A 25,711-nucleotide genomic window follows, 5' to 3' on the forward strand; every position below is an offset into this window, starting at 1 on the left:
TATATCTGCTGCAGTTTATGCTGATGTAGTCTCTTTAAAGAGGACCTGAAATCTGGAAGCTGTGCCCATAAAAAACAGGGAGATGACAAAGGTCTAGAGATAGGTCACCAGTAATGCCTGTATGCTTGCTGAAGCTGATATTTCCCCATTCCTGATTTACTATGCCTTGTTCTCACTATGTCTAAGGTGGAGGCAGCCATCTTGATGGAGGCAAGGTTTTGCTTCCTAATGTCAGAGCCTCCAGCAAGGAGAACAGAGGACAGAAAAGTAGTGGCATCACCAAATCTTACTTGAAATCTCCTGACACTGGCATTCAGAGGCAGCAGGGCCTTAGATCTCACTCTGTGGTTACACAGCTATGAGGCTATAGGCACAGAATGCCCAGACATCCTCACATACCATAAACAAAACTGCTATTTTTCAGAACAAATCCAAAATAAAACATTTTCCAGATTACTGCAGCAAAGTTCAGGTCCACTTTAAGGGATAATTAACGAGTAGATTACTGAATATATTTTTTTGATACATTCCCACATTTCTCCTTCAAAGAGCACATTTGAGTGATGATAATCCTCTTATTGATGCTATCCAGCAAGAAATAGAGCTGTTCTTATATCAGAAGTCCATTTTTAGTTTTCTTTAATTTGACTTTTCTGTAATTTATTAAAGCCAGAACCCAGACATTACCTCTCCGAGTAACTGGGAGTGTGCATTCTAAATGCTGTGTTCTTCTGTCTTTGCTTCCTATATCACTAATCAGATTCAAATTTCCAAGGCACGTTAATATATTATATTGTATGAAATTGGTGACTGTGATAAACGTCCAACTATTGACATTTGAGGACACCACAAGAGTGGAATGTATTCTTATTTGCTAGAGATTTTTATATGCTTCATGTTTTGCAGAACATATGATAAAAAAAATCTCATCAGTGGGGACAGAGTGAATATAAATTCCTGATTATAAATGTAGCACTTAGTAAGGGAAAATCTCAGCTTTAGCATATGTTAATGGAGCAGGCATCTCCACTGAAGTATTTTTCCATCTAGTCCTGTTTAAGTCATAACTAGAAATGACCAAACCTTGTTGTTCATTTTTGCCATTTGTAGGGCTAATAGGCAAGCTATTGTCAAACCAAAGGCATGGGACGCTTGGTGGTGCCATGAGGACATGTCCCAGGTCTAAAATAAGAAAATAAATAAATAATACAATTTAAAAAACAGTATACCTCCCAAGACAAAATTGTCAAAGTTTTCCAATACACATTAACTATATGTGAGCTGACCTTACATAGGAAAGAGGTTGGAGTATCCATTCCCACAAATTATAGGCTTTTATGGCTCAGCTGAACTGAGAAAAGGGTATGTGCTGCATCATAGGTTGCTCCTCGTTATTGCTGGTGAGCCTACAAGTATTTTGGACTAAAAGTTTGTGATTTGTAAAGGTTGAGAATTCATGAAGTTTCAGTACCAAAAGTGGTAACCCCGAGCTACACTCAGGCTTACCATGCAGCATTGCATAGGGAGTCCCTGCAGCGCTTACCTTGTCCTTCGCTCCCGCGATGTGTCCCCTGCAGCATCCCCGGCCATCTCCTCCGGCCGATGCCGGCATCCGGCTTCCGTGTTCCAGTCCCTGTGATGTCGGGACGTACGGCGGCAAATTTGAAATTGTTTTAAAAATTTAATTTTTTAAAAATGATTATTACATAGCAAAACATTGCTGTTTCAAAACATTTCATATACATTTTGTCCCTACTGCTTTGTCCTGTCCCCTGCCTGCATTTTGACTGTTCTTTTTGCCTGGAAACTTAGAAATGTCCATGGTGTCCAAAAAGTGTCCCTTTATGTCAAAAGCGGTTTTAGACTGGCTAGAGAACAGCGATAGTAAATCAGAACCACTTGCAGAATTGAGTGATAATGATTTGTGGGGAAATTCGTCATCAGACACTGAAAACGATTTTGCGACTTTGCTCAGTGATGTGCAAACTTGGCGCTATATTTCAAATTTCAGTGTTTTTGGTTTGATTATATTATTGAATTAAATTTATTATTATGTTATTATTTTTTATGATTATTTATTAAATTATAATTTATGATTTCGTGTTTCAAGTTTTATCCTACCCGGGATGTTTACTAGACTCTTCTTCGGACAGATTTCAGTGAGTTATTCCTAAATTACAGGCCTACAATAAAAAAAAATACATATTTCCATGCAAAAAAATGGTACCGCTTTCAGCACCAAAAATCTGAAATAATCATACCGCCAGGGAGGTTAAAGCAACCCCTATGAATACTCTTTTATCAGCTGGTATTGATTACAGATTTGATTGGGAAATTGCATATTACATATTTCCCTATTAATGTTAGCCTCACTAATAGTTAATAAAGCCTCTAATATCCTGGTTATTCTGGTTACCCTAGCTGATTCATACCAAAGGAATGGTCCTACAATCTGACCAGGTCCTTAAAAGGTCAGTATACTTGCTAGGGGAGTTGGCATGGGGTTGGCCATTCCTAACATACAAATCGTATATACTACAGTTCTAACTTGTAAGAGCTCAGTCTCATATCAGAGCTGCCATTAGGCGTGTCCCTGAATCTGGTTGGCCATGCCGTGAAAAGCAGGTGGGGACTCCATGGCAAAACAGCATCTTTAGTTTACTGTTCTTGTTATATTATCATAATTTGTTATCTGTGTCTGTTGTTACCTACTTAAATGTTATACTTATAAGCATTTGTGTGATCTCTCTTTGCACATATCGACTAAAACCCCAAAAACATAAACAACCTTGACAAAACACAGATTGTAAAGGTATTACTGTTCAGTTTTCAGATCTAAAAGCATTCGTTTTCCTGAAAAGGAATAACAATCATCGGTTAACAGACATAGAACGAATGTAAACTTGGACATTGACACATATGCATACAATTTTTCTTTTCAATGAAACTGTAATAGACAGAAAGAAACTAGAATAACTAATAATTTTGGTGTAATTTTCCCTCACATTCTACAGACAATCTGGCATAGCTGTTACTGCAAAGATTGTAAAGATAAAAAGTACTTTGTGATTGATACTGCACTTTTGATGAGAAAACACGATTGTCTGAAACAATGTAAGCCTTTTAGTGATATAAAATAGTTTCCACTGATATGAAGATGATGGGAATTTTGAAAGCAAACCCTCATTTAATAAATTGTGGTATCATATTTTGGACAAATAGCTGGCTTCACAAATAATGGTATCTATTTTGTTCTGAATTCTAGGCAAGAGTATAAACTAATAGAGGAAATAGACATATGTTACTTACTTGCCAATACTCTTCAGCTTATGTTGTGATTCAGACACACACAAACATACGGTTGTGTTCAAAATAATAGCAGTGTGTTGAAAAAAGTGAATAAAGCTCAAAACCTTCTAATAGCTTTTATTTCCATACACACAAATGCATTGGGAACACTACACATTCTATTCCAAATCAAAACATGAAGAAAAATATATCAAATTTGTGTTGTTCTTCTAAAAATATTAAAGAAAAGTGAATTTTAGACTGTTCAAAAAAATAGCAGTGTTTGTATTCTTCTTTACAAACTCAAACATTCACTATATAAACTGAAAAATGTTTGAAGATTTTGCTTTCCTTTGAATCACTTAATGAATATTTAGTTGTATAAGCACTGTTTCTGAGAACTGCTGTACATCTGTGTTGCATGGAGTCAACCAACTTCTGGCACCTGTGAACAGGTATTCCAGCCCAGGATGATTGGACTACATTCCACAGTTCTTCTCTATTTCTTGGTTTTGCCTCAGAAACTGCATTCTTGATGTCACCCCACAAGTTTTCTATTGGATTAAGATCCAGGGATTGGGCTGGCCACTCCATAATGTCAATCTTGTTGGTCTAGAACCAAGATGTTGCACGTTTACTGGTGTGTTTGGGGTTGTTGTCTTGTTGGAACACCCATTTCAAGGGCATTTCCTCTTCAGCATAAGGCAGCATGACCTCTTCAAGTATTCTGATGTATTCAAACTGATCTATGATCCCTGGTATGCGATAAATAGGCCCAACACCGTAGTATTAAAAACATCCTCACATCATGATGCTTGAGCAACCATGCTTCACTGTCTTCACAGTGTACTGTGGCTTGAATTCAGTGTTTGGGGGTCGTCTGACAAACTGTCTCCGGCCACTAGACCCAAAAAGAACAATCTTACTTTCATCAGTCCACAAAATGTTGCGCCATTTCTCTTTAGGCCAGTCAATGTGCTCTTTGGCAAATTGTAACTTCTTCAGCACATGTCTTTTTTTCAACAGTGGGACTTTGCAGGGGCTTCTTGCAGATAGCTTGGCTTCACATAGGCGTCTTCTAATTGTAACAGTACTCACAGGTAACTTTAGACCTTCTTTGATCTTCCTGGAGCTGATTGTTGGCTGAGTCCTTGCCATTTTGGCTATTCTTCTATCCATTCGAATGGTAGTTTTTTGCTTTCTTCCACGTCTTTCAGGTTTTGGTTGCCATTTTAAAGCATTTGTAATCATTTTAGCTGAGCAGCCTATCATTTTCTTCACTTCTTTATATGTTTTCCCCTCTCCAATCAACGTTTTAATCAAGGTACACTGTTCTTCTGAACAATGTCTGGAACGACCCATTTTCCTCAGAATTTCAGAGAGAAATGCACTGTAACCAGCATGTTCAACATTTGCTGCCTTCCTTCCTTAAATAAGGAAATGTTGGATTTCCTACTACACCTGCTAGTAAATTATTTGCCATGTAGAAATATCATTTCTACCAAAAACAGTGACTGATCAGGTTAGTGATGTCTGACTGCTATTATTTTGAACACAACTGTATATATATATATACAGTCAGGTCCATAAATATTGGGACATCGACACAATTCTAACATTTTTGGCTCTATGCACCACCACAATGGATTTGAAATGAAACAAACAAGATGTGCTTTAACTGCAGACTGTCAGCTTTAATTTGAGGGTATTTACATCCAAATCAGGTGAACGGTGTAGGAATTACAACAGTTTGCATATGTGCCTCCCACTTTTTAAGGGACCAAAAGTAATGGGACAATTGGCTTCTCAGCTGTTCCATGGCCAGGTGTGTGTTATTGCCTCATTATCCCAATTACAATGAGCAGATAAAAGGTCCAGAGTTCATTTCAAGTGTGCTATTTGCATTTGGAATCTGTTGCTGTCAACTCTCAAGATGAAATCCAAAGAGCTGTCACTATCAGTGAAGCAAGCCATCATTAGGCTGAAAAAACAAAACAAACCCATCAGAGAGATAGCAAAAACATTAGGCGTGGTCAAAACAACTGTTTGGAACATTCTTAAAAAGAAGGAACGCACCGGTGAGCTCAGCAACACCAAAAGACCCGGAAGACCACGGAAAACAACTGTGGTGGATGACCGAAGAATTCTTTCCCTGGTGAAGAAAACACCCTTCACAACAGTTGGCCAGATCAAGAACACTCTCCAGGAGGTAGGTGTATGTGTGTCAAAGTCAACAATCAAGAGAAGACTTCACCAGAGTGAATACAGAGGGTTCACCACAAGATGGAAACCATTGGTGAGCCTCAAAAACAGGAAGGCCAGATTAGAGTTTGCCAAACGACATCTAAAAAAGCCTTCACAGTTCTGGAACAACATCTTATGGACAGATGAGACCGAGATCAACTTGTACCAGAGTGATGGGAAGAGAAGAGTATGGAGAAGGAAAGGAACTGCTCATGATCCTAAGCATACCACCTCATCAGTGAAGCATGGTGGTGGTAGTGTCATGGCGTGGGCATGTATGGCTGCCAATGGAACTGGTTCTCTTGTATTTATTGATGATGTGACTGCTGACAAAAGCAGCCGGATGAATTCTGAAGTGTTTCGGGAATATTATCTGCTCATATTCAGCCAAATGCTTCACAACTCATTGGACGCCGCTTCACAGTGCAGATGGACAATGACCCAAAGCATGCTGCAAAAGCAACCAAAGAGTTTTTTAAGGGAAAGAAGTGGAATGTTATGCAATGGCCAAGTCAATCACCTGACCTGAATCCGATTGAACATGCATTTCACTTGCTGAAGACAAAACTGAAGGGAAAATGCCCCAAGAACAAGCAGGAACTGAAGACAGTTGCAGTAGAAGCCTGGCAGAGCATCACCAGGGATGAAACCCAGCGTCTGGTGATGTCTATGCGTTCCACACTTCAGGCTGTAAATGACTGCAAAGGATTTGCAACCAAGTATTAAAAAGTGAAAGTTTGATTTATGATTATTATTCTGTCCCATTACTTTTGGTCCCTTAAAAAGTGGGAGGCACATATGCAAACTGTTGTAATTCCTACACCGTTGACCTGATTTGGATGTAAATACCCTCAAATTAAAGCTGACAGTCTGCAGTTAAAGCACATCTTGTTTGTTTCATTTCAAATTCATTGTGGTGGTGTATAGAGCCAAAAATGTTAGAATTGTGTCGATGTCCCAATATTTATGGACCTGACTGTATATATATATTATTTTTTTCCAATGCCAGTGGTAAACTATGCATAAAACATGGACATTCAAGAACAGTAGAAGCAGGTTTGTCCTGCACTTCACTTTTATTCAAACCACTAACTAAACTCGGGTCAGTTTCTGACACAGTGTCCTCTAATAGGCTCCCCAAATCAAACAAACAACATGTGTACCTTTTTATTGTTCTGTTAGCTTTCAGCCTGTTTACACAGCAAACCACCATTCAGCTTACATACAGTATATAAAGGCACAGTTGAGACTAGGCATGAGGTCTTGCTGTCAGGTAAGATGTGGACCAAGGAATGGAGGCTATATCCCACCCAACAAAGCCTCCGGGCTCTTGTTAAGATTCTGTGAAAGCAAAAAGTCTTTTTTCTCCACATCAGTCACAAACCCTTGACCCCCTCAACTTGTGTAAGTGAGAAACATTCACAGCGGCCAGAATCCTACTGGCAATTGCTTCACAAACCACCCACCCTGGTTAGACCTGTGGGAAGGGTCACATTTTTCCAACATTCAGTGGACATGTGGCGGTGAATCAGCATTCACTTGCTGGGTCTCTGGCTTGTTTTCTACAATACATTTAAAGAATTGCAGAGCCATAAATCATTTGTGGTTTGTATTATTCCCTTTTTCCAAGCCATCTACTATAACAAAGAATGGTCAATAATCAATCAGAACTGTTTACCCAATACTCCAATGATTCTATTGCCCTCTTAGTCAAATACTGTGCTAATGGATGTTCTTCCCCAATACTGTCAACATTAGAGACAACTGTTTGTACAAGGAATTCTTGACTGAAGTTTTGGAGGTTAATGCTGGTCATTTACAAATACTGCTGTCAGCTTCTGAAAATCTCTCACTGTCCCTTCATCCCACCACGGTGGACTTACTCCCTTTGTTGAGATAGTGGAGTGGAGCTGCTATAGTAACAAAGTTAGATACAAGCCTCAGCTAGTATCCTACAATAACTAGAAGGGTTCTAACCTGTTTTTTTGCTAATGTCTGGGGCCTATGTTTGAATGATTAAATCTTGTTTTTATGACCCCCCAACCCCCAATCAATGATGTAGCCCAAATTCTGGGCTGTTACCAAAATGTATTGCTCATATTTTGGATTGGCTGTTAACTCAGTCTCACATATGAAATCTAAAGCTGTCTGGATGTTCCGTAAGTGGGAATCCCAGTCAAGAATAAAAATGACAACAGCATCTACATATTCTGAAGAATATGCTTTGTGGGTTCTAAAGGCTCAATGTTTTTACCTTCATGCATTCTGTGAATTCTTTGAATGAGGTGAGACCCCAAAAAGGAAGAACCACATACTGGTACAGCTCATATGGTGTTACAGAAGCTGCCTTTCCTTTGCTTGGCTTTTAAGCAAACCTGTCAATACCGTTTAGCAAGATTGTGGATGATAATATACCTGGCCAGACTAACTTTTCTATCAACCCATCCACCTCAGGCATGGGATAAACATCAGAATACTTTATTAATCCCAAAGGTAAATGAAATATCAAATATCAATCTACACAATCATCATAATCACATTGGGGAGCAAGCTAACACTTGGAAACGATAACTCTCCTTCTCAATGTGTACCAATAACAAAATATATAGTGAAGCAAATATATGTGCACAACAAAATAATAAAGTCCTAAACCAAGTGAGTTCACAAGGTGTGTGTAATCCTTTAATCTACACATTGTGAAGTGCAACCCAATCACCAGTGTCACTCTAATCTGCTCACCTTCCTAATATGACCTCTACAAGGAAAAGAGGTCTAACACACTTGTATCCCCACAGGAATGAAATACTGCTCAGTCAGACAGATCAAGAGTTGTTGAAGGGGCGCAGTCTGTGATGCCATCATGCCAATGGGTGCTCAGGATCAATGAGAGTATTGGCTAGCTGAGCAATTGGTGCCATCCATTCGATTTGCATATATTGGATTGGTTTAACATGTGTTTTTACTACTGTACTTGTGAGTGTTTTTATTACTTAATATTGCTAAATAAAGCATTCAGAAACCATTATAAGATTTTTTTTTCATATGATGCATATGTGGTAATAAATATTATGCAGTGGCATTCTTGCTCTGGAAGACCTAAAAACAACTCTTTATCTGGATGACTGAGCAATGTTCTATCCCTGTGGTACAGTGTTAATTTAATTGAATAAAATATTTTCACAGACTAAAATGATTTTTGTCGACTAAAATGTACTGGAGATTTTGGTTGAGTAAAATACAACTAAAATTAAAACAATTCAGATGACTAAAATATGACTAAAACTAAAATGTCAAAACACTGTGACTAAAACTAAATCAAAAGTTGATGTCAAAATTAACACTGCTATGGGGATACAAGCGTGTTAGACCTCATTTCCTTGTAGAGATCATATTATGAAGGTGAGCAGGTTAGGGTGACACTGGTGGTCAGGCTGCACTTCACAGTGTGTAATTTAAAGGAGTACGCACACCTTGTAGACACATTTGGCTTAGGACTTATTTTGTTGTGCACCTATGTTTGTGGATTGTTCACAATATTTTGATTATCTAACACTTTAAAGGGGAATTTTGAGATGTGTTTTACATATTATTATAAATGTTGGATTTAGTATTATTTGGCCTTAGTTTTCACACAGTGTTGTTTTGTTAGTAATGTTTACAGCTTTTTCACCATTACCTGTATATCACTTAATTATTGAAAGTTTTTTCTGTAAATTGAGTTTAGTGATGGTAGGTTTGGATATTTCACTTAGTTTCCAGAAGTAATTGCAGATGTTCAGGCTGCCATCCAGCTTAGGAATGAGCACTACAGGATTTGACCACTCGCTGTTGGATTCCTCTTTGATCCTCAAACATTAACATTTTCTATACTAGAGATGAGCGAATCGAACCAGGCGAACCGGAATTCGATACGAATTTCAGGAAAAATTTGATTCGCGGCGAATCCGAATATTTGCCTACTTCGGGTGCGCGAATCGGATTTCTCCCGATCAGCCGGCAAAAGTGTCCCTGCAGAGAGCTCCGCTATTTCTGACAGTTCTCTGACAGAAGGAACACATGTACAGCGGTTGAAACATTGTATCTATTAGTTTCCATTTAGGATACAGATGTTTCAACCGCTGTACATGTGAAGAAGCTGTCAGAGAACTGTCAGAAATAGAGGAACTCTGCACATACACTTTTTGCCGGTTTGGAATTCTTATTTTCATCCTACTTCTTCTTCTTCTTCTTCTTCTTCCTCATCCTCAGAAGAAGAAGAAGAGGATGAGGATGAGGATGAAGAAGAAGAAGAAGAAGAAGAAGAAGAAGTAGGATGAAAATAAGAATAATTCCAAGCCGGCAAAAAGTGTATGTGCAGAGTTCCTCTATTCTGCAGATACACGATTCGCGCACCCGAAGTAGGCAAATATTCGGATTCGCCGCGAATCGAATTTTTCCTGAAATTCGTATCGAATTCCGGTTCGCCTGGTTCGATTCGCTCATCTCTAGTATAGAAAATGTTAATGTTTGAGGATCAAAGAGGAATCCAACAGCGAGTGGTCAAATCCTGTAGTGCTCATTCCTAAGCTGGATGGCAGCCTGAACATCTGCAATTACTTCTGGAAACTAAGTGAAATATCCAAACCTACCATCACTAAACTCAATTTACAGAAAAAACTTTCAATAATTAAGTGATATACAGGTAATGGTGAAAAAGCTGTAAACATTACTAACAAAACAACACTGTGTGAAAACTAAGGCCAAATAATACTAAATCCAACAATTATAATAATATGTAAAACACATCTCAAAATTCACCTATAAAGTGTTAGATAATCAAAATATTGTGAACAATCCACAAACATAGGTGCACAACAAAATAAGTCCTAAGCCAGATGTGTCTACAAGGTGTGCGTACTCCTTTAAATTACACACTGTGAAGTGCAGCCTGACCACCAGTGTCACCCTAACCTGCTCACCTTCATAATATGATCTCTACAAGGAAATGAGGTCTAACACGCTTGTATCCCCATAGCAGTGTTAATTTTGACATCAACTTTTGATTTAGTTTTAGTCACAGTGTTTTGACATTTTAGTTTTAGTCATATTTTAGTCATCTGAATTGTTTTAATTTTAGTTGTATTTTACTCAACCAAAATCTCCAGTACATTTTAGTCGACAAAAATCATTTTAGTCTGTGAAAATATTTTATTCAATTAAATTAACACTGTACCACAGGGATAGAACATTGCTCAGTCATCCAGATAAAGAGTTGTTTTTAGGTCTTCCAGAGCAAGAATGCCACTGCATAATATTTATTACCACATATGCATCATATGAAAAAAAAATCTTATAATGGTTTCTGAATGCTTTATTTAGCAATATTAAGTAATAAAAACACTCACAAGTACAGTAGTAAAAACACATGTTAAACCAATCCAATATATGCAAATCGAATGGATGGCACCAATTGCACAGCTAGCCAATACTCTCATTGATCCTGAGCACCCATTGGCATGATGGCATCACAGACTGCGCCCCTTCAACAACTTTTGATCTGTCTGACTGAGCAGTATTTCATCCCTGTGGGGATACAAGTGTGTTAGACCTCTTTTCCTTGTAGAGGTCATATTAGGAAGGTGAGCAGATTAGAGTGACAGAAGAGGATGAGGATGAGGATGAAGAAGAAGAAGAAGAAGTAGGATGAAAATAAGAATAATTCCAAGCCGGCAAAAAGTGTATGTGCAGAGTTCCTCTATTCTGCAGATACACTTAGAGGAGCTCTGCAGATACACTTAGAGGAGCTCTGCAGATACACTTTTTGCCGGCTTGGAATTAATCTTATTTTCATCCTACTTCTTCTTCTTCTTCTTCTTCTTCATCCTCATCCTCAGAAGAAGAAGAAGAGGATGAGGATGAAGAAGAAGAAGTAGGATGAAAAGAATAATTCCAAGCCGGCAAAAAGTGTATGCGCAGAGTTCCTCTATTCTGCAGATACACTTAGAGGAGCTCTGCAGATACACTTAGAGGAGCTCTGCAGATACACTTTTTGCCGGCTTGGAATTAATCTTATTTTCATCCTACTTCTTCTTCTTCTTCTTCTTCATCCTCATCCTCAGAAGAAGAGGATGAGGATGAGGATGAAGAAGAAGAAGAAGAAGAAGAAGAAGAAGAAGTATGATGAAAATAAGAATAATTCCAAGCCGGCAAAAAGTGTATGTGCAGAGCTCCTCTAAGTGTATCTGCAGAATGTCATTTATGGAAACAAATAGATACAATGTTTCAACCGCTGTATGGAGTGAATGTCCCAGAACTGTCAGAAATAGACTATTTCTGACAGTTCTGGGACATTCCCTCCATACAGCGGTTGAAACATTGTATCTATTTGTTTCCATAAATGGATCCATTTATGGAAACAAATAGATACAATGTTTCAACCGCTGTATGGAGGGAATGTCCCAGAACTGTCAGAAATAGACTATTTATGACAGTTCTGGGACATTCCCTCCATACAGCGGTTGAAACCGCTGTATGGAGTGAATGTCCCAGAACTGTCAGAAATAGACTATTTCTGACAGTTCTGGGACATTCCCTCCATACAGCGGTTGAAACATTGTATCTATTTGTTTCCATAAATGGATCCATTTATGGAAACAAATAGATACAATGTTCAACCGCTGTATGGAGTGAATGTCCCAGAACTGTCAGAAATAGACTATTTATGACAGTTCTGGGACATTCCCTCCATACAGCGGTTGAAACCGCTGTATGGAGTGAATGTCCCAGAACTGTCAGAAATAGACTATTTCTGACAGTTCTGGGACATTCACTCCATACATGTCCCAGAACTGTCAGAAATAGACTATTTCTGACAGTTCTGGGACATTCCCTCCATACAGCGGTTGAAACCGCTGTATGGAGTGAATGTCACAGAACTGTCAGAAATAGACAGAAACTGTCACAGAACTGTCCTTCTTCTCATCCTTCTCCTTCTTCTCATCCTTCTTCTCATCCTTCTTCTCATCCTTCTCCTTCTTCTCATCCTTCTCCTTCTCCTTCTTCTCATCCTTCTCCTTCTTCTGATCCTTCTTCTCATCCTTCTCCTTCTTCTCATCCTTCTTCTCATCCTTCTCCTTCTTCTCATCCTTCTTCTCATCCTTCTCATCCTTCTTCTCATCCTTCTTCTCATCCTTCTCCTTCTTCTCATCCTTCTCCTTCTTCTCATCCTTCTCCTTCTCCTTCTTCTCATCCTTCTCCTTCTTCTCATCCTTCTCCTTCTCCTTCTTCTCATCCTTCTCCTTCTCCTTCTTCTCATCCTTCTCCTTCTCCATCTTCTCATCCTTCTCCTTCTCCTTCTTCTCATCCTTCTCCTTCTCCTTCTCCTTCTTCTCATCCTTCTCCTTCTTCTCATCCTTCTCCTTCTCCTTCTTCTCATCCTTCTCCTTCTCCTTCTCCTTCCTCATCTCCAAGGGCATTTAAATTAAAGGTACAGTGTTCTGCACTAATTTAAAGGCTCTCTGAAGCCTAGAAACCCTTTTTATAAGTTAACTTCGTAGCGAATTAATTCGCATCGAATCGAATTTCTTCCTGGAATTCGCCGAATCGAATTTTTGAAAAATTCGCTCATCTCTATTCTATACCTCTTCTGAAAAGGGCGCTTCTCTGTGCTACAGATAACTGATAAGGTCTTATATTTACTTTGAGATAAGGCTTTGGTACACCTTTCAGTGGTGATACTTTAGGGTTGTTTTCTGCTAAAAGAACATTGCAATCCATCCAGGGTTTTATTAGGTACACATGGTATATATGCAGAGGTTTTCTCTTTACAGGCTGGTATATCTGATAGCTGACATCAATAGTTTTCCTTCTGGTATTATAGGAGCCTTGCCACTTTGGCAGAAAAGTACTCTCTAAAGTACAATGGGTTGCAGGAAAGGGAATAGCTCAATTCCCCCAGCAACACAGTCCGTGTTGACAGGGGAGTCCCTTCTGCCGAGGAATTGTGTTCTCACAGTGGGGGAAGCCATCCCACCGGGAGAAGAAAGTGAATATTGCTAGCAGCTATAACAGTCACTTGCAATAATCACATGTAAAATCTGGTAGGCTGATTGTACCCATGTTGATCGATCAATCAACTTAGGTACAATCGGCCTGCCCATACATGGTTCAAACCATCTATGGCTGGCTTGAGTGATGAAATACTGCAAAATGGGGGCATACCAGGGTAGTGTCTGGTTCTTGAGGTACCTCACTTAGTGCCTTTGCATTTTTCCATGCATTTCCATATTGGGATAATGCAACTGTGCAGTCCTAAAATCTTCCCTGACTTTGCAACCATGAACATTAGTGGGAAGTTGTCAGGTACATTTGATGTAGGGGCATCAATATTCCCCTTAAGTTCAGGCAAAATAGTAACATCATTTACTTCAAACACATTTTCCAGATTGGTTACCTTTTTTCCCCTGTAGTTTTCAAAATCACAGCCCTGTGCAGCACATTTTTAACCACACTCATGACATGCTTTGCAGTTCCACAAGTGTCTCCACTGAGCACTGAAGCACGGTAGTCTTTTGAATCGCCATGCATACAAAGTATTCCTGTTTGGTCTGAGCTGTGTTTCACAGGGTCCACCAAACTGGCATGGACCAATGTAATGAGGCTTCTGGAGTCTACTAATGTCTCCACCAGCTGTCCTTCTATTGTAGGCTTCACAAGTAGTGAAAGCTCCCCAGGTCACATTCGATAGGCTCCTGCAATATTGGGCAATCAGCAGTCACACCATCACCTAATAAGCTCTGTCGCTCTTAATCAGTATTAAGCCCAGAAGCAAACATTGCAGCTTACCAATTCCTAAAAGTGATGGCAGTATTAGTTGCCTTTCTTTGGATTTCTTTCATCTATTTTCAACTGGTGATTCAGCCAGCAACTCTACTGTGTTTCAGAAGTTCAAGCTCTGCAGCCCTCCCCCCCCCCGACTAACAATGCTGCTGTCTGATGTGTCCTGGCTCATGCGCCCAAAGTGATCTCTCACTAATACTGGAAGTATATTACTGCCCAGATCACCTGGGGAAAACAGAGGGGGAAAAGCCAAAGAAACAAAATTTGATGCAGCCACCGCATCTAATGATTGGTAAGCTGAAATACAGTATAAAACATTTTTGGTTTGGGGCTTAATATCACTTTAATGGTAACTGGTCAATGGCCATGACCGTAATTGGTGTATGATATTGTCTATATTTGGTAAATAACATCAGCAATCATCCTGTCTCTTTGTTGACATTTCAGCTTATTAGGTAGTCTCCTGATATTTTTTATCCCAGATCTTCCACCAATTTTGCCCACCCCTGAACTTGTTATTATCAACAGCTTTTCGTAAGTCTCCAAATCTGGACAGGGTATTTTAAATTAGGTCCAACTAAATATTTATATAGGGGAATCAGGACCTCCTTCTTCCTACAGGTATCCTTCTAGTGATACACCCTAAAATTCTGTTTTTGGCCCAGGCTCACTGCTCATTTTGCAATCATCTGAAATAAGTATCCCCAAATCTTTTTTCTCCGGTAGGTCTGGCTAACATTATATCCCCAGTGTTTTACTGTATCTGAGGTTGCTTTTCCCTTAGGCGCATTATTTTACATTTAGAAACACTGAACTGTAGCTTCCTCTGCTTTAAATAATCTCCAGCAATTCCAAATTATATTCCATGTTACAAACACATCCAGTAATACAGGGCTTAAAATTTCAAGTCCTGAGCTACTAGCCAGGCCTTAAGAGTTACTCGCCACTCGACACATGTACACACACACACATACAGACACATGTATACACACACAGGCACGTACAGACACGCATACACACAGATACATGTACATACACAGAAATACACACGCACAGACACATGTACATACATACACAGACACATGTACACACAGACACATGTACATACATATACACGAACACACAGAAACATGTACATGCACACACAGACACATGTACACACATACATGTACATACACGCAGACACATGTATAGATATACACATGTACATACACACAGACACATGTACATGCATACACAGACACACACAAACACACACGTACACACACACATGCATGCACGCACGCTGTTAAGTGCTCTCTCCTCTCCCCTGAAGCCTCCGCTGACATAGAGGATCATGTGACCAGAGTGAGCTGAAATTAGGTAGACACGCACACACGCGCGCACGCACACACACACATGCGCGCGCGCACACACACACATGTATGCCCTTGCTGTGTGTGTGTGGCATTCTGAAAGCTGCACATACAGTTGTAGTAGAGTGAGAGCACACACGACTTCTACATGGGACTTCTGCAAGACCCCATATAGATTTTCCTGTGAGTCAACGTGGCCGGGGACATGTTCAAAATTAAATTAATTTCTAAAAAGGATTTTTTTTTAGAAAAAACAGCAAATAAATATGTTATATTATTATTATCTGTTTATGAAAGACTACACTGTCACTTGAATTGCAAGAGATGTTAAACTCACAGGTCTGTAGCTGACAGTTTCTTTCCTACTACCCTTCTTGTGTCTAGGCACAATATTAGCTGTCTGCCAGTAATGGGGAACTTCTCCCATTTGAAGAGAACGTTTAAAAAGATCATTATTATTAGTTGCCTTTCTTTGGATTTCTTTCATCTATTTTCAACTGGTGATTCAGCCAGCAACTCTACTGTGTTTCAGAAGTTCAAGCTCTGCAGCCCTCCCCCCCCCCGACTAACAATGCTGCTGTCTGATGTGTCCTGGCTCATGCGCCCAAAGTGATCTCTCACTAATACTGGAAGTATATTACTGCCCAGATCACCTGGGGAAAACAGAGGGGGAAAAGCCAAAGAAACAAAATTTGATGCAGCCACCGCATCTAATGATTGGTAAGCTGAAATACAGTATAAAACATTTTTGGTTTGGGGCTTAATATCACTTTAATGGTAACTGGTCAATGGCCATGACCGTAATTGGTGTATGATATTGTCTATATTTGGTAAATAACATCAGCAATCATCCTGTCTCTTTGTTGACATTTCAGCTTATTAGGTAGTCTCCTGATATTTTTTATCCCAGATCTTCCACCAATTTTGCCCACCCCTGAACTTGTTATTATCAACAGCTTTTCGTAAGTCTCCAAATCTGGACAGGGTATTTTAAATTAGGTCCAACTAAATATTTATATAGGGGAATCAGGACCTCCTTCTTCCTACAGGTATCCTTCTAGTGATACACCCTAAAATTCTGTTTTTGGCCCAGGCTCACTGCTCATTTTGCAATCATCTGAAATAAGTATCCCCAAATCTTTTTTCTCCGGTAGGTCTGGCTAACATTATATCCCCAGTGTTTTACTGTATCTGAGGTTGCTTTTCCCTTAGGCGCATTATTTTACATTTAGAAACACTGAACTGTAGCTTCCTCTGCTTTAAATAATCTCCAGCAATTCCAAATTATATTCCATGTTACAAACACATCCAGTAATACAGGGCTTAAAATTTCAAGTCCTGAGCTACTAGCCAGGCCTTAAGAGTTACTCGCCACTCGACACATGTACACACACACACATACAGACACATGTATACACACACAGGCACGTACAGACACGCATACACACAGATACATGTACATACACAGAAATACACACGCACAGACACATGTACATACATACACAGACACATGTACACACAGACACATGTACATACATATACACGAACACACAGAAACATGTACATGCACACACAGACACATGTACACACATACATGTACATACACGCAGACACATGTATAGATATACACATGTACATACACACAGACACATGTACATGCATACACAGACACACACAAACACACACGTACACACACACATGCATGCACGCACGCTGTTAAGTGCTCTCTCCTCTCCCCTGAAGCCTCCGCTGACATAGAGGATCATGTGACCAGAGTGAGCTGAAATTAGGTAGACACGCACACACGCGCGCACGCACACACACACATGCGCGCGCGCACACACACACATGTGCGCGCGCACACACACACATGTACCCCCCCTATAAAAAGTTGCAGTACTTCGTTGTTCACTCACAGAGCTGGGTACTGCACTCTAGGGGGAGGCAGGGAGCACAGCACACTCCTTCCTTTGCTTTCACTGCGCTCAGCTATTGAGTAGTCTGATGGCTCCCAGTGCCAATGACAGATCTGGCCTGAGCTCTGAGCCTGCTCAGCAAGACTGCCCTGGGGGACACACTCGCCCCTACCATAATTTCCACTCGCCACTGGCAAGCAGGCGAGTGGAAATTTCAAGGTCTGCAGTAATATCACCTTTGTGTCATTAGAAAAATACAACATACATATCTTACTCGCCAAAGCTTTAGTTATATCCCCTGAAAACTGATTAAAAAGAACTGGATCTAGAAAAGAACCTTGTTGCACATCACTAGTTACTTGTCTCTGTTCCAAATGAACCCCATTTACAACCACACACTGATATCTATCCTATAGTCAACTGTGTATAAGCTAAACCACCTAAGGGTTAAGTCCTAGCTTGTACAACTTTTTTTAGAAGAAGATTCTTCTGTAGTACTGTATAAAATGCTTTGCTGAAATAAAGCTAGGCTATGCCCACAGCACCACCCCAGTTCAAAGTATTTGTAGCACTGTGATGTAAAAAAATCAAATCAGATTAATCTGACATGATCTGCCCTCAGTAAAGCCATGATGTGTTCAATAATCCTTCTTTTAAGAAGTGATTCCATTAATTTAAAGTTTCATTAAAGTCTTATTTCATAAAACAGAAATAATATATCTACATTTACTTTTGAAACTGTCCCCGGCCACACTGACACACTGTATACACAGGCTGTATGGGTAGGACACACAGAACAAAAGCCGTATCTTTCCTCCTTCTTCACAGAGGTGATTGACAGTGGCTCGGTATTTCTCTTGCTGTGTGTGTGTGGCATTCTGAAAGCTGCACATACAGTTGTAGTAGAGTGAGAGCACACACGACTTCTACATGGGACTTCTGCAAGACCCCATATAGATTTTCCTGTGAGTCAACGTGGCCGGGGACATGTTCAAAATTAAATTAATTTCTAAAAAGGATTTTTTTTTAGAAAAAACAGCAAATAAATATGTTATATTATTATTATCTGTTTATGAAAGACTACACTGTCACTTGAATTGCAAGAGATGTTAAACTCACAGGTCTGTAGCTGACAGTTTCTTTCCTACTACCCTTCTTGTGTCTAGGCACAATATTAGCTGTCTGCCAGTAATGGGGAACTTCTCCCATTTGAAGAGAACGTTTAAAAAGATCATTATGGTCCATTAACTATACCTTGAAGTTCTTTTAAAAATCTGAGCTGACTATCATCAGGATCCATTGCTTTATAAAGATTTTAATAAGCCAGTTCCTCTGCTACCTCTGTCTCTAGAAATCCTGAAAATGAACCTTCATCACTAGAACCAATACGATTACCCAACTCGTTATTGCTAGTACAATTTATTTCTGAGGAGACCGAACAGAAGTAGGGATGCTATGTACACATTCCTTACAATGGTGGGTCAGTATCTGGGGGCAGTTATAATTTAAAGGGGGCTTCCAATCAAAAAGGCCCCCAGAAACTCTAGCCAGGGTTGTAAGGTAATGTCCATTTTCCTCATCAACATAGTTACTTTGACAGGGGAGTCTTCCTTGACGAGAAACCCTCCCATGTTGATTTTTTAAGTTCAGGAAGGTGGGGGCAGTATTTGCCAGTGTTTGCCAGGCTACATGCTTGAATAAGGGCCTGGTATGGGTTTTGGGGGGCAGTGTTTGCCAATGTCTGCCAGGCTAAATTCTCAAATAAGGGGGGAGTGTCCTTTTTTTTAACTGCATGATGTCCCTCTTCTTGTTGAAGACAAATGTCTGATGAGTAAATGGATAAATGTCTAACAAATAAAACCCACACCAGTTTTTTTTGTGTGTGGGGTCCCCCATTAACAACTATAGAAGATACTTATCTAGGCTAAGGGTCTGGTATAGATTAATGGATTTCCTAGCTGCTTTGTTTATGAACAGAACAAACCAACCAGGAGCTGTATTTTACTGATGTTTTTTGTTTTTCTTTTTAAATGTCTGTATTTTTTATACTAAGTATTATACATCATCTTTGTCAGATGCACCCCTTCACATGCATGTTAACAGCATCCCTAAGGCATAGTTTTTAAAATAATTTTACATCTTAAACTTTGCCCTGTGTGCATTATTAAAATTGGGAATGTCCTCCTGCTCTTAATTGTATGAACAGCAAGCTGCTGTCACCTGTTCCCTATACCCCAGGATACGCAAACATAAAAACAAAAAATGGTGAAGCGCTAAGCGAATGCGATAAACCAATAAATCAGTGTAAATAAACAAAAATAAATAAAACTAAATTCATAAATATAATTAATCAATAAATGTGAGACTCCAGCCTGTGAAAAACGTAAAGTGACACGTGCTCAAAATACAAATATAACTGAATTGATAAAAATCTTTAATCAATATATAAATGTGAGACTGCAACACCTAAAAATTGCAAAGTGACACATGCTCAAAATACAAAACAACAGTAAACTGTGTGAAAAAAAACAGGTGCCTGGTCCGCCAATCAATAAAGGCACACCAGGTAAAGTCACATATGAACCAAAATATATAAAAAGTGATAAGTGCTTAAACACAAATAGTAAATAATCAGCAATCTCTTAAATAAATCATTCAGTGCAAATATCAATAGTGATCAGTCCAACACAACAGTGCTTCAATTTTCAGCGTACACTTTCTTGTTCTCTCAGTGACACTCTTGTATGACTTATCCTACAGTGGCTAAAGTGCCTCCTCACCTCCCAACATCGACCCCTCAGGGTCACAGCACCTTAAGTATTCCCACACCAGAAGGAATTCCACAATCTGGCTCCACCGACTCCACAGATTCCAATTTTTTATATATTTTGGTTCATATGTCACTTTACCTGGTGTGCCTTTTGTATTTTGTATTTTGAGCATGTGTCACTTTACAATTTTTATGTGTTGCAGTCTCACGTTTATATATTGATTAATGATTTTTATCAATGCAGTTATATTTGTATTTTGAGCACGTGTCACTTTAAGTTTTTCACAGGTTGGAATCTCACATTTATTGATTAATTATATTTATTATTTTAGTTTTATTTATTTTTGTTTATTTACACTGATTTATTGGTTTATCGCATTCGCTTAGTGCTTCACCATTTTTTGGTTTTCTGTGTGCATTATTAACACCTTCCCGCCCGGCCTATAGCAGATTGATGGCCAGGTGGGAAACTCACTGTTGTGACTGGGCGTCATATGACGTCCTGTCAAAAGCAGCCGTTCATGCAGCCGCGCAGCGACGCGATCTGTCACAGGCCACGGGACACAGCAGATGACATATCACTACACTGGCCCATTGCCAGTGTCATGTGACCATTGTGACCAATCACAGCAGATCACATGTCAATTGTATACAATGGATGGCTTCCTGTCATGCCATTCATTGTATACAATTGTGTTATTAGCTGTGATTGATCAAAGCAGGCACATGGTACAGACAGGGCCAATCACAGCCCATCTGTATCATGTGATGAGCTTTGCCCAGTCACAGCTAATCACAACAAAAGACTGAATGAATCAGTTTCATTCAGTAACAATGATTGCAAATATCAATGAAATACATTGGTACTAGCAATCATAATGTTTAAAAGGGAAAAAAAATCCTGATCACTTGCCCAGAGTAGTTCAATGTTACGATGGTAACATTGTTTTGCTTTGGTCACAGTGTGCTGAAAACAAAATTTAAAAAAAGAAAAAATAATGTAATAAAAAACTAATAGAAAAATGTGAAAAAAAAATAAAAATGTAATTATTTTTATTTTTTTACATTCTGTCACCAGTCAGTGTCCCTGATCACCACAACACTAGTTATATAATCACGCTGTACTGGACTGGTGACAATATGTAAAAAATAAAAAAAATTTGATTTTTTTTTTTAATTTCTACATTTTAAAAAAAATAGTAACAAAAAATTAAAACCTTCAAAAAACTCCCAATGCCTCTTACTAAATACCTTGGACTGTCTAATTTCCAAAAATGGGTAATTTGGGGGGTATTTGTACTATACTGACGTTTTGTATTGGGTGGTATTTGTACTATACTGTACTGTACTCGGGCCTCAAGAAATGAGCTTTGTCCATCAGTACTGATTGATCGATTGTCAGATATATATACCATGGTTTGTGGACTCTATAGCTTTCCTACAGACTAAATAATATACACTAATTTGGGGTATTTCTACCAAAGAAATGTAGCAGAATACATTTTGACCTAAATTTATAAAGAAATGTTATTTATTTGCAAAATTTTATAACAAAAATGAAGAAAAGGAGTTTTTTTTCAAAAGATTAGCAAAAAATAAAAAACTCAGTGGTGATTAAATACCACCAAAAGAAAGCTCTATTTGAGTGAAAAAAAATTATAACTTTTTTATGGGTACAGTGTTGCATGACTGTGCAATTGTCATTCATAGTGCGACAACACCGAAAGCTGAAAATTGGCCTGGGCAGGTAGGGGGTAACAGTGCCCAGTATTGAAGTGGTTAAAATTGCTGCTACTCGCCGTGTGAAATTTTGTAGATTTTTTTTTTGCTTTAGTACATGTTCCCCAGGGCAGTGCTCAACCCCCCAGTGCAATTTTTTGAAAATTCCTTGCCTATTAGCTTGAAAAATGGGTATTACAAATTACAATATGCAAGAAAGTATAGGAAAAGTAGGCAAAATCCAGGCAGAATCTGTGACTAGAAGCTATTGCAGGTATTACCAGTCACCTTTAAGAGCAGATTTATTTTATATCATGTCAGAGTCAATTTACGGTTGGGGACTACAAAGACGAGGTAGAAAAATGTACAAACTATGAGGACAACTAGGAGACAATGCTTCAAATTTAAAGTGAGGACACTTAACCTCATTAATGTGATTGTAAAGGCAGCCTCCATCCTCCTCTTCTCAGTTCTATGCCAGTGCTCCTGGCCCCTCCTCTCGTTGAGTGCCCCAAAGCAAGCTGCCTGCTATGGGAGCACTTGTGTGTTCTTGCTCCAAAGCCAGCTCTGTGTGTCCATTGACACACAGAGCCAGCTCGACCCCACCCCCTGTCTCCTCACAAGTTGTGATTGACAGCAGCAGGAACCAATGGCTCCCAATGCTGCCACTCTGTCCAATGAGGAGAGGGAAAGCTGAGAGAACTGCTGCTCTCATACACATCACTGGATCGAGCTCAGGTGAGTATAAGGGGGGGGGGGGTGTTGGGAGCAGGGGCGGACTGACCATTGGGGAACTTGGGCGCTGCCCGTGGGCCTGGGGTCAGTAGGGGGCCATGTGGTTGCTTTTTGCCTCAGCCAATACTGGCAATGCACACGTCCCCAAATTATGTTTTCACAGGCTTTTACTGGCTAGGTACTTTGATGAAAATACAGTTGGAGTAACTGGACACACTCACTTGACTGGATGCAGTGAAACATTTTACTTCTCTTATGCGTAGTCATAATAGGACTCAAGATTAGTAGGTTGGGTTATCTTTAAAGTTGCATAACATGAATAATTATTCAATTAACATCTTATGAGTTAAAATTGCATTTTTATTTATTACATAAATGTATTCTTTCTTATTTTATTCAACAAATTGTGATTTGATTATTTTTGATTCTTTCAAAAATAAATTTAATAAAATAAGGCAGAAGGAAAATCTAGAGCATACTGCTTTGTTGCCATAGATACTATTTTTAACTTTTTTACATTTTAGATATTATAAAATGTGAACTGGTAATAGGATAATCTTTCATAATGCAAATTTGGCAAAGTGTAAACTGCATCAGAGTTAGACAATAGTAATGTGCTGAAGCCAAACACGGAACAAGACTAAAAGCAGAACTCAAAGTGGAGAAACAAAGCTTATTTTACTAATGCCTCATATACAGAATGAAAATAGCTTGTTTATTGAATATGTAACAGGGTTAGCTCGGCAGCGGGTGTGTGTGACCCCCTGGATGGGTGCACAACACAAAAAAAAATAGGCACAGCACAACAATAGTGGAGGTGAAAACAAACAGGTGCAATTTATTTACAATATTTACAGAAAAAATGATAAACAAAAAGAAACATCAAAATAAATCCTGGCCAACTTGGCTACTTACTGCAACAACAGCTTCTCCCTAGCTACCCACTAGGTACAGCCTGCTGCTATACCTAGTTGCTAGTACTTGGAGGCTAGCCACACAGGCTTTGGTCTCTCTGCACACAGGTAACAGGTCAGCTCCCCAGACAGTTCAGGCACAGATCTGGTTCCAGGGTGTAGCAACTCCCTAAGCACTCTGGGAGGTTTTATAGAGGTGTTTAATGAGCCCACTACCTTCAGCTGGGCTCATTACCTCAGTGCTGAAGGACTCAGCACTTCCCTCTAGTGGTACAAATCCCCATAAAGCCTGAACCTTGGACAAATATATCGTCCATCCAGGACGCAACCAGGTGATTTCACCTGCCTACTGTCACATACCCCCCCCCTCTTGTTTCAACCTTGGGGTTGTAACACCAGTAGCAAGGCAGGCATGTACCCGGGATAAAGCATCCACATTTCCCATCTGAACACCAGGGCGATGCTTCACCGTGAAGGTAAATTCCTGCAGGGCCAGAAACCACCTATTTACCCTTCTATTGGTCTCCTTATTTTGAGCCATCCATTTCAAGGGAGCGTGATCTGTGATCAGGTCAAAATGTCTGCCCAGCAGATAGTACCGAAGGGAATCTAGGGCCCACTTCACCGCTAAACACTCCTTCTCAATCGTGGCGTAATTTTCCTCGTGAGACTTTAGCTTTCGGCTGAGATAGATTACTGGGTGCTCCTCCCCCTGCCAAACCTGGGACAGCACTGCTCCTAAGCCAACATTGGATGCATCCGTCTGGACCACAAAGTCTTTTGAGAAGTCTGGGGAGTATAGGACTGGCTGGCTACATAAGGCCCTTTTTAAAGACTGGAAGGCTGCTTCAGCCTCAGGGGACCACTTAACCATGACAGGCTCCTTCCCTTTTGTCAGGTTGGTTAGGGGTACTGCCATAGAAGCAAAATGGGGAATGAATCGCCGATAGTAGCCAGCAATTCCTAGAAAAGCCCGTACCTGCTTTTTGTTATTTGGGCGACGTGCTCAATCACACTCCGGTGGGGAGAACTCTCACTTTCCCAAGTTTCCTTGGCAATATCTAACAGCCCCCTTGGGTGTCTCCCATAGAGCAACTCAAATGGTGAAAACCCTGTGGAGGACTGGGGTACCTCCCGGATGGCAAACATCAAATAGGGTACTAAATAATCCCAACCCTTTCTATCCTTATCTACCACCTTCCTTAGCATTTGTTTCAGGGTTTTGTTGAACCTTTCCACCAACCCGTCAGTTTGGGGATGATACACAGAGGTGCGCAACTGTTTGACCTTGAACAGTTTGCACAGCTCTTTCATCACCCGGGACATAAAGGGGGTTCCCTGATCCGTCAGCAGTTCCTTTGAAATACCCACTCGGCTGAAAACGAGGAATAGCTCCTTAGCTATTGTCTTGGCAGAGGTATTTCGGAGTGGAATTGCTTCTGGATAGCGGGTGGCATAGTCGAGTATGACCAACAGGTACTGATGCCCCCTAGCAGATTTCACCAGCGGACCTACCAAATCCATGGCAATCCTTTCAAAGGGGACCTCAATGATGGGAAGAGGTACCAGTGGACTACGGAAATGGGGCATAGGGGCCGACTTCTGACACACAGGGCAAGAGGAACAGTAATTTTCCACCTCCTTAATGACCCCAGGCCAATAGAACCGCTGCAGTACTCTTTCCCGTGTTTTCTCCGCCCCCAAATGACCCCCAAGGATGTGTCCATGGGCCAACTCCAACACCAACTTCCTGTAAGGTCTGGGCACCACCAGTTGCTCAATGGTTTCTTCTGCCCCTTGAGCAACTCGATAGAGTAGGTCCCTTTCCACAAGGAAGTATGGATAAGCAGCAGTTTTCTCAGGACTCACTAGTTGACCATCTACTTTTACTACATTTTCCCGGGCTTTTATCAGTGTGGGGTCTTTCAGCTGTTCGGGTGCAAAATTTTCCCT

At 39.9% G+C, this 25,711-nt stretch overlaps 1 protein-coding gene across 1 annotated transcript in view; it reads right to left on the bottom strand.

Annotated features, from left to right (window-relative positions):
* Window positions 1-976: 976 nt before the first annotated feature.
* The window catches only part of LOC149460862 (uncharacterized), a 98,171-nt gene continuing 73,436 nt past the window's right edge, over window positions 977-25,711 (bottom strand). Inside the window, exon 4 of the mRNA XM_089679172.1 lies at window positions 977-1,182. Coding sequence (XP_089535298.1) covers window positions 977-1,182 — 206 coding nt within the window. The remainder of the gene's footprint in view (window positions 1,183-25,711) is intronic.

Source organism: Staurois parvus, unplaced genomic scaffold (assembly GCF_062004578.1).
Source record: "Staurois parvus isolate SC_StPar_1 unplaced genomic scaffold, SC_StPar_1.0 ptg000218l, whole genome shotgun sequence".
Lineage (NCBI taxonomy): Eukaryota > Metazoa > Chordata > Amphibia > Anura > Ranidae > Staurois > Staurois parvus.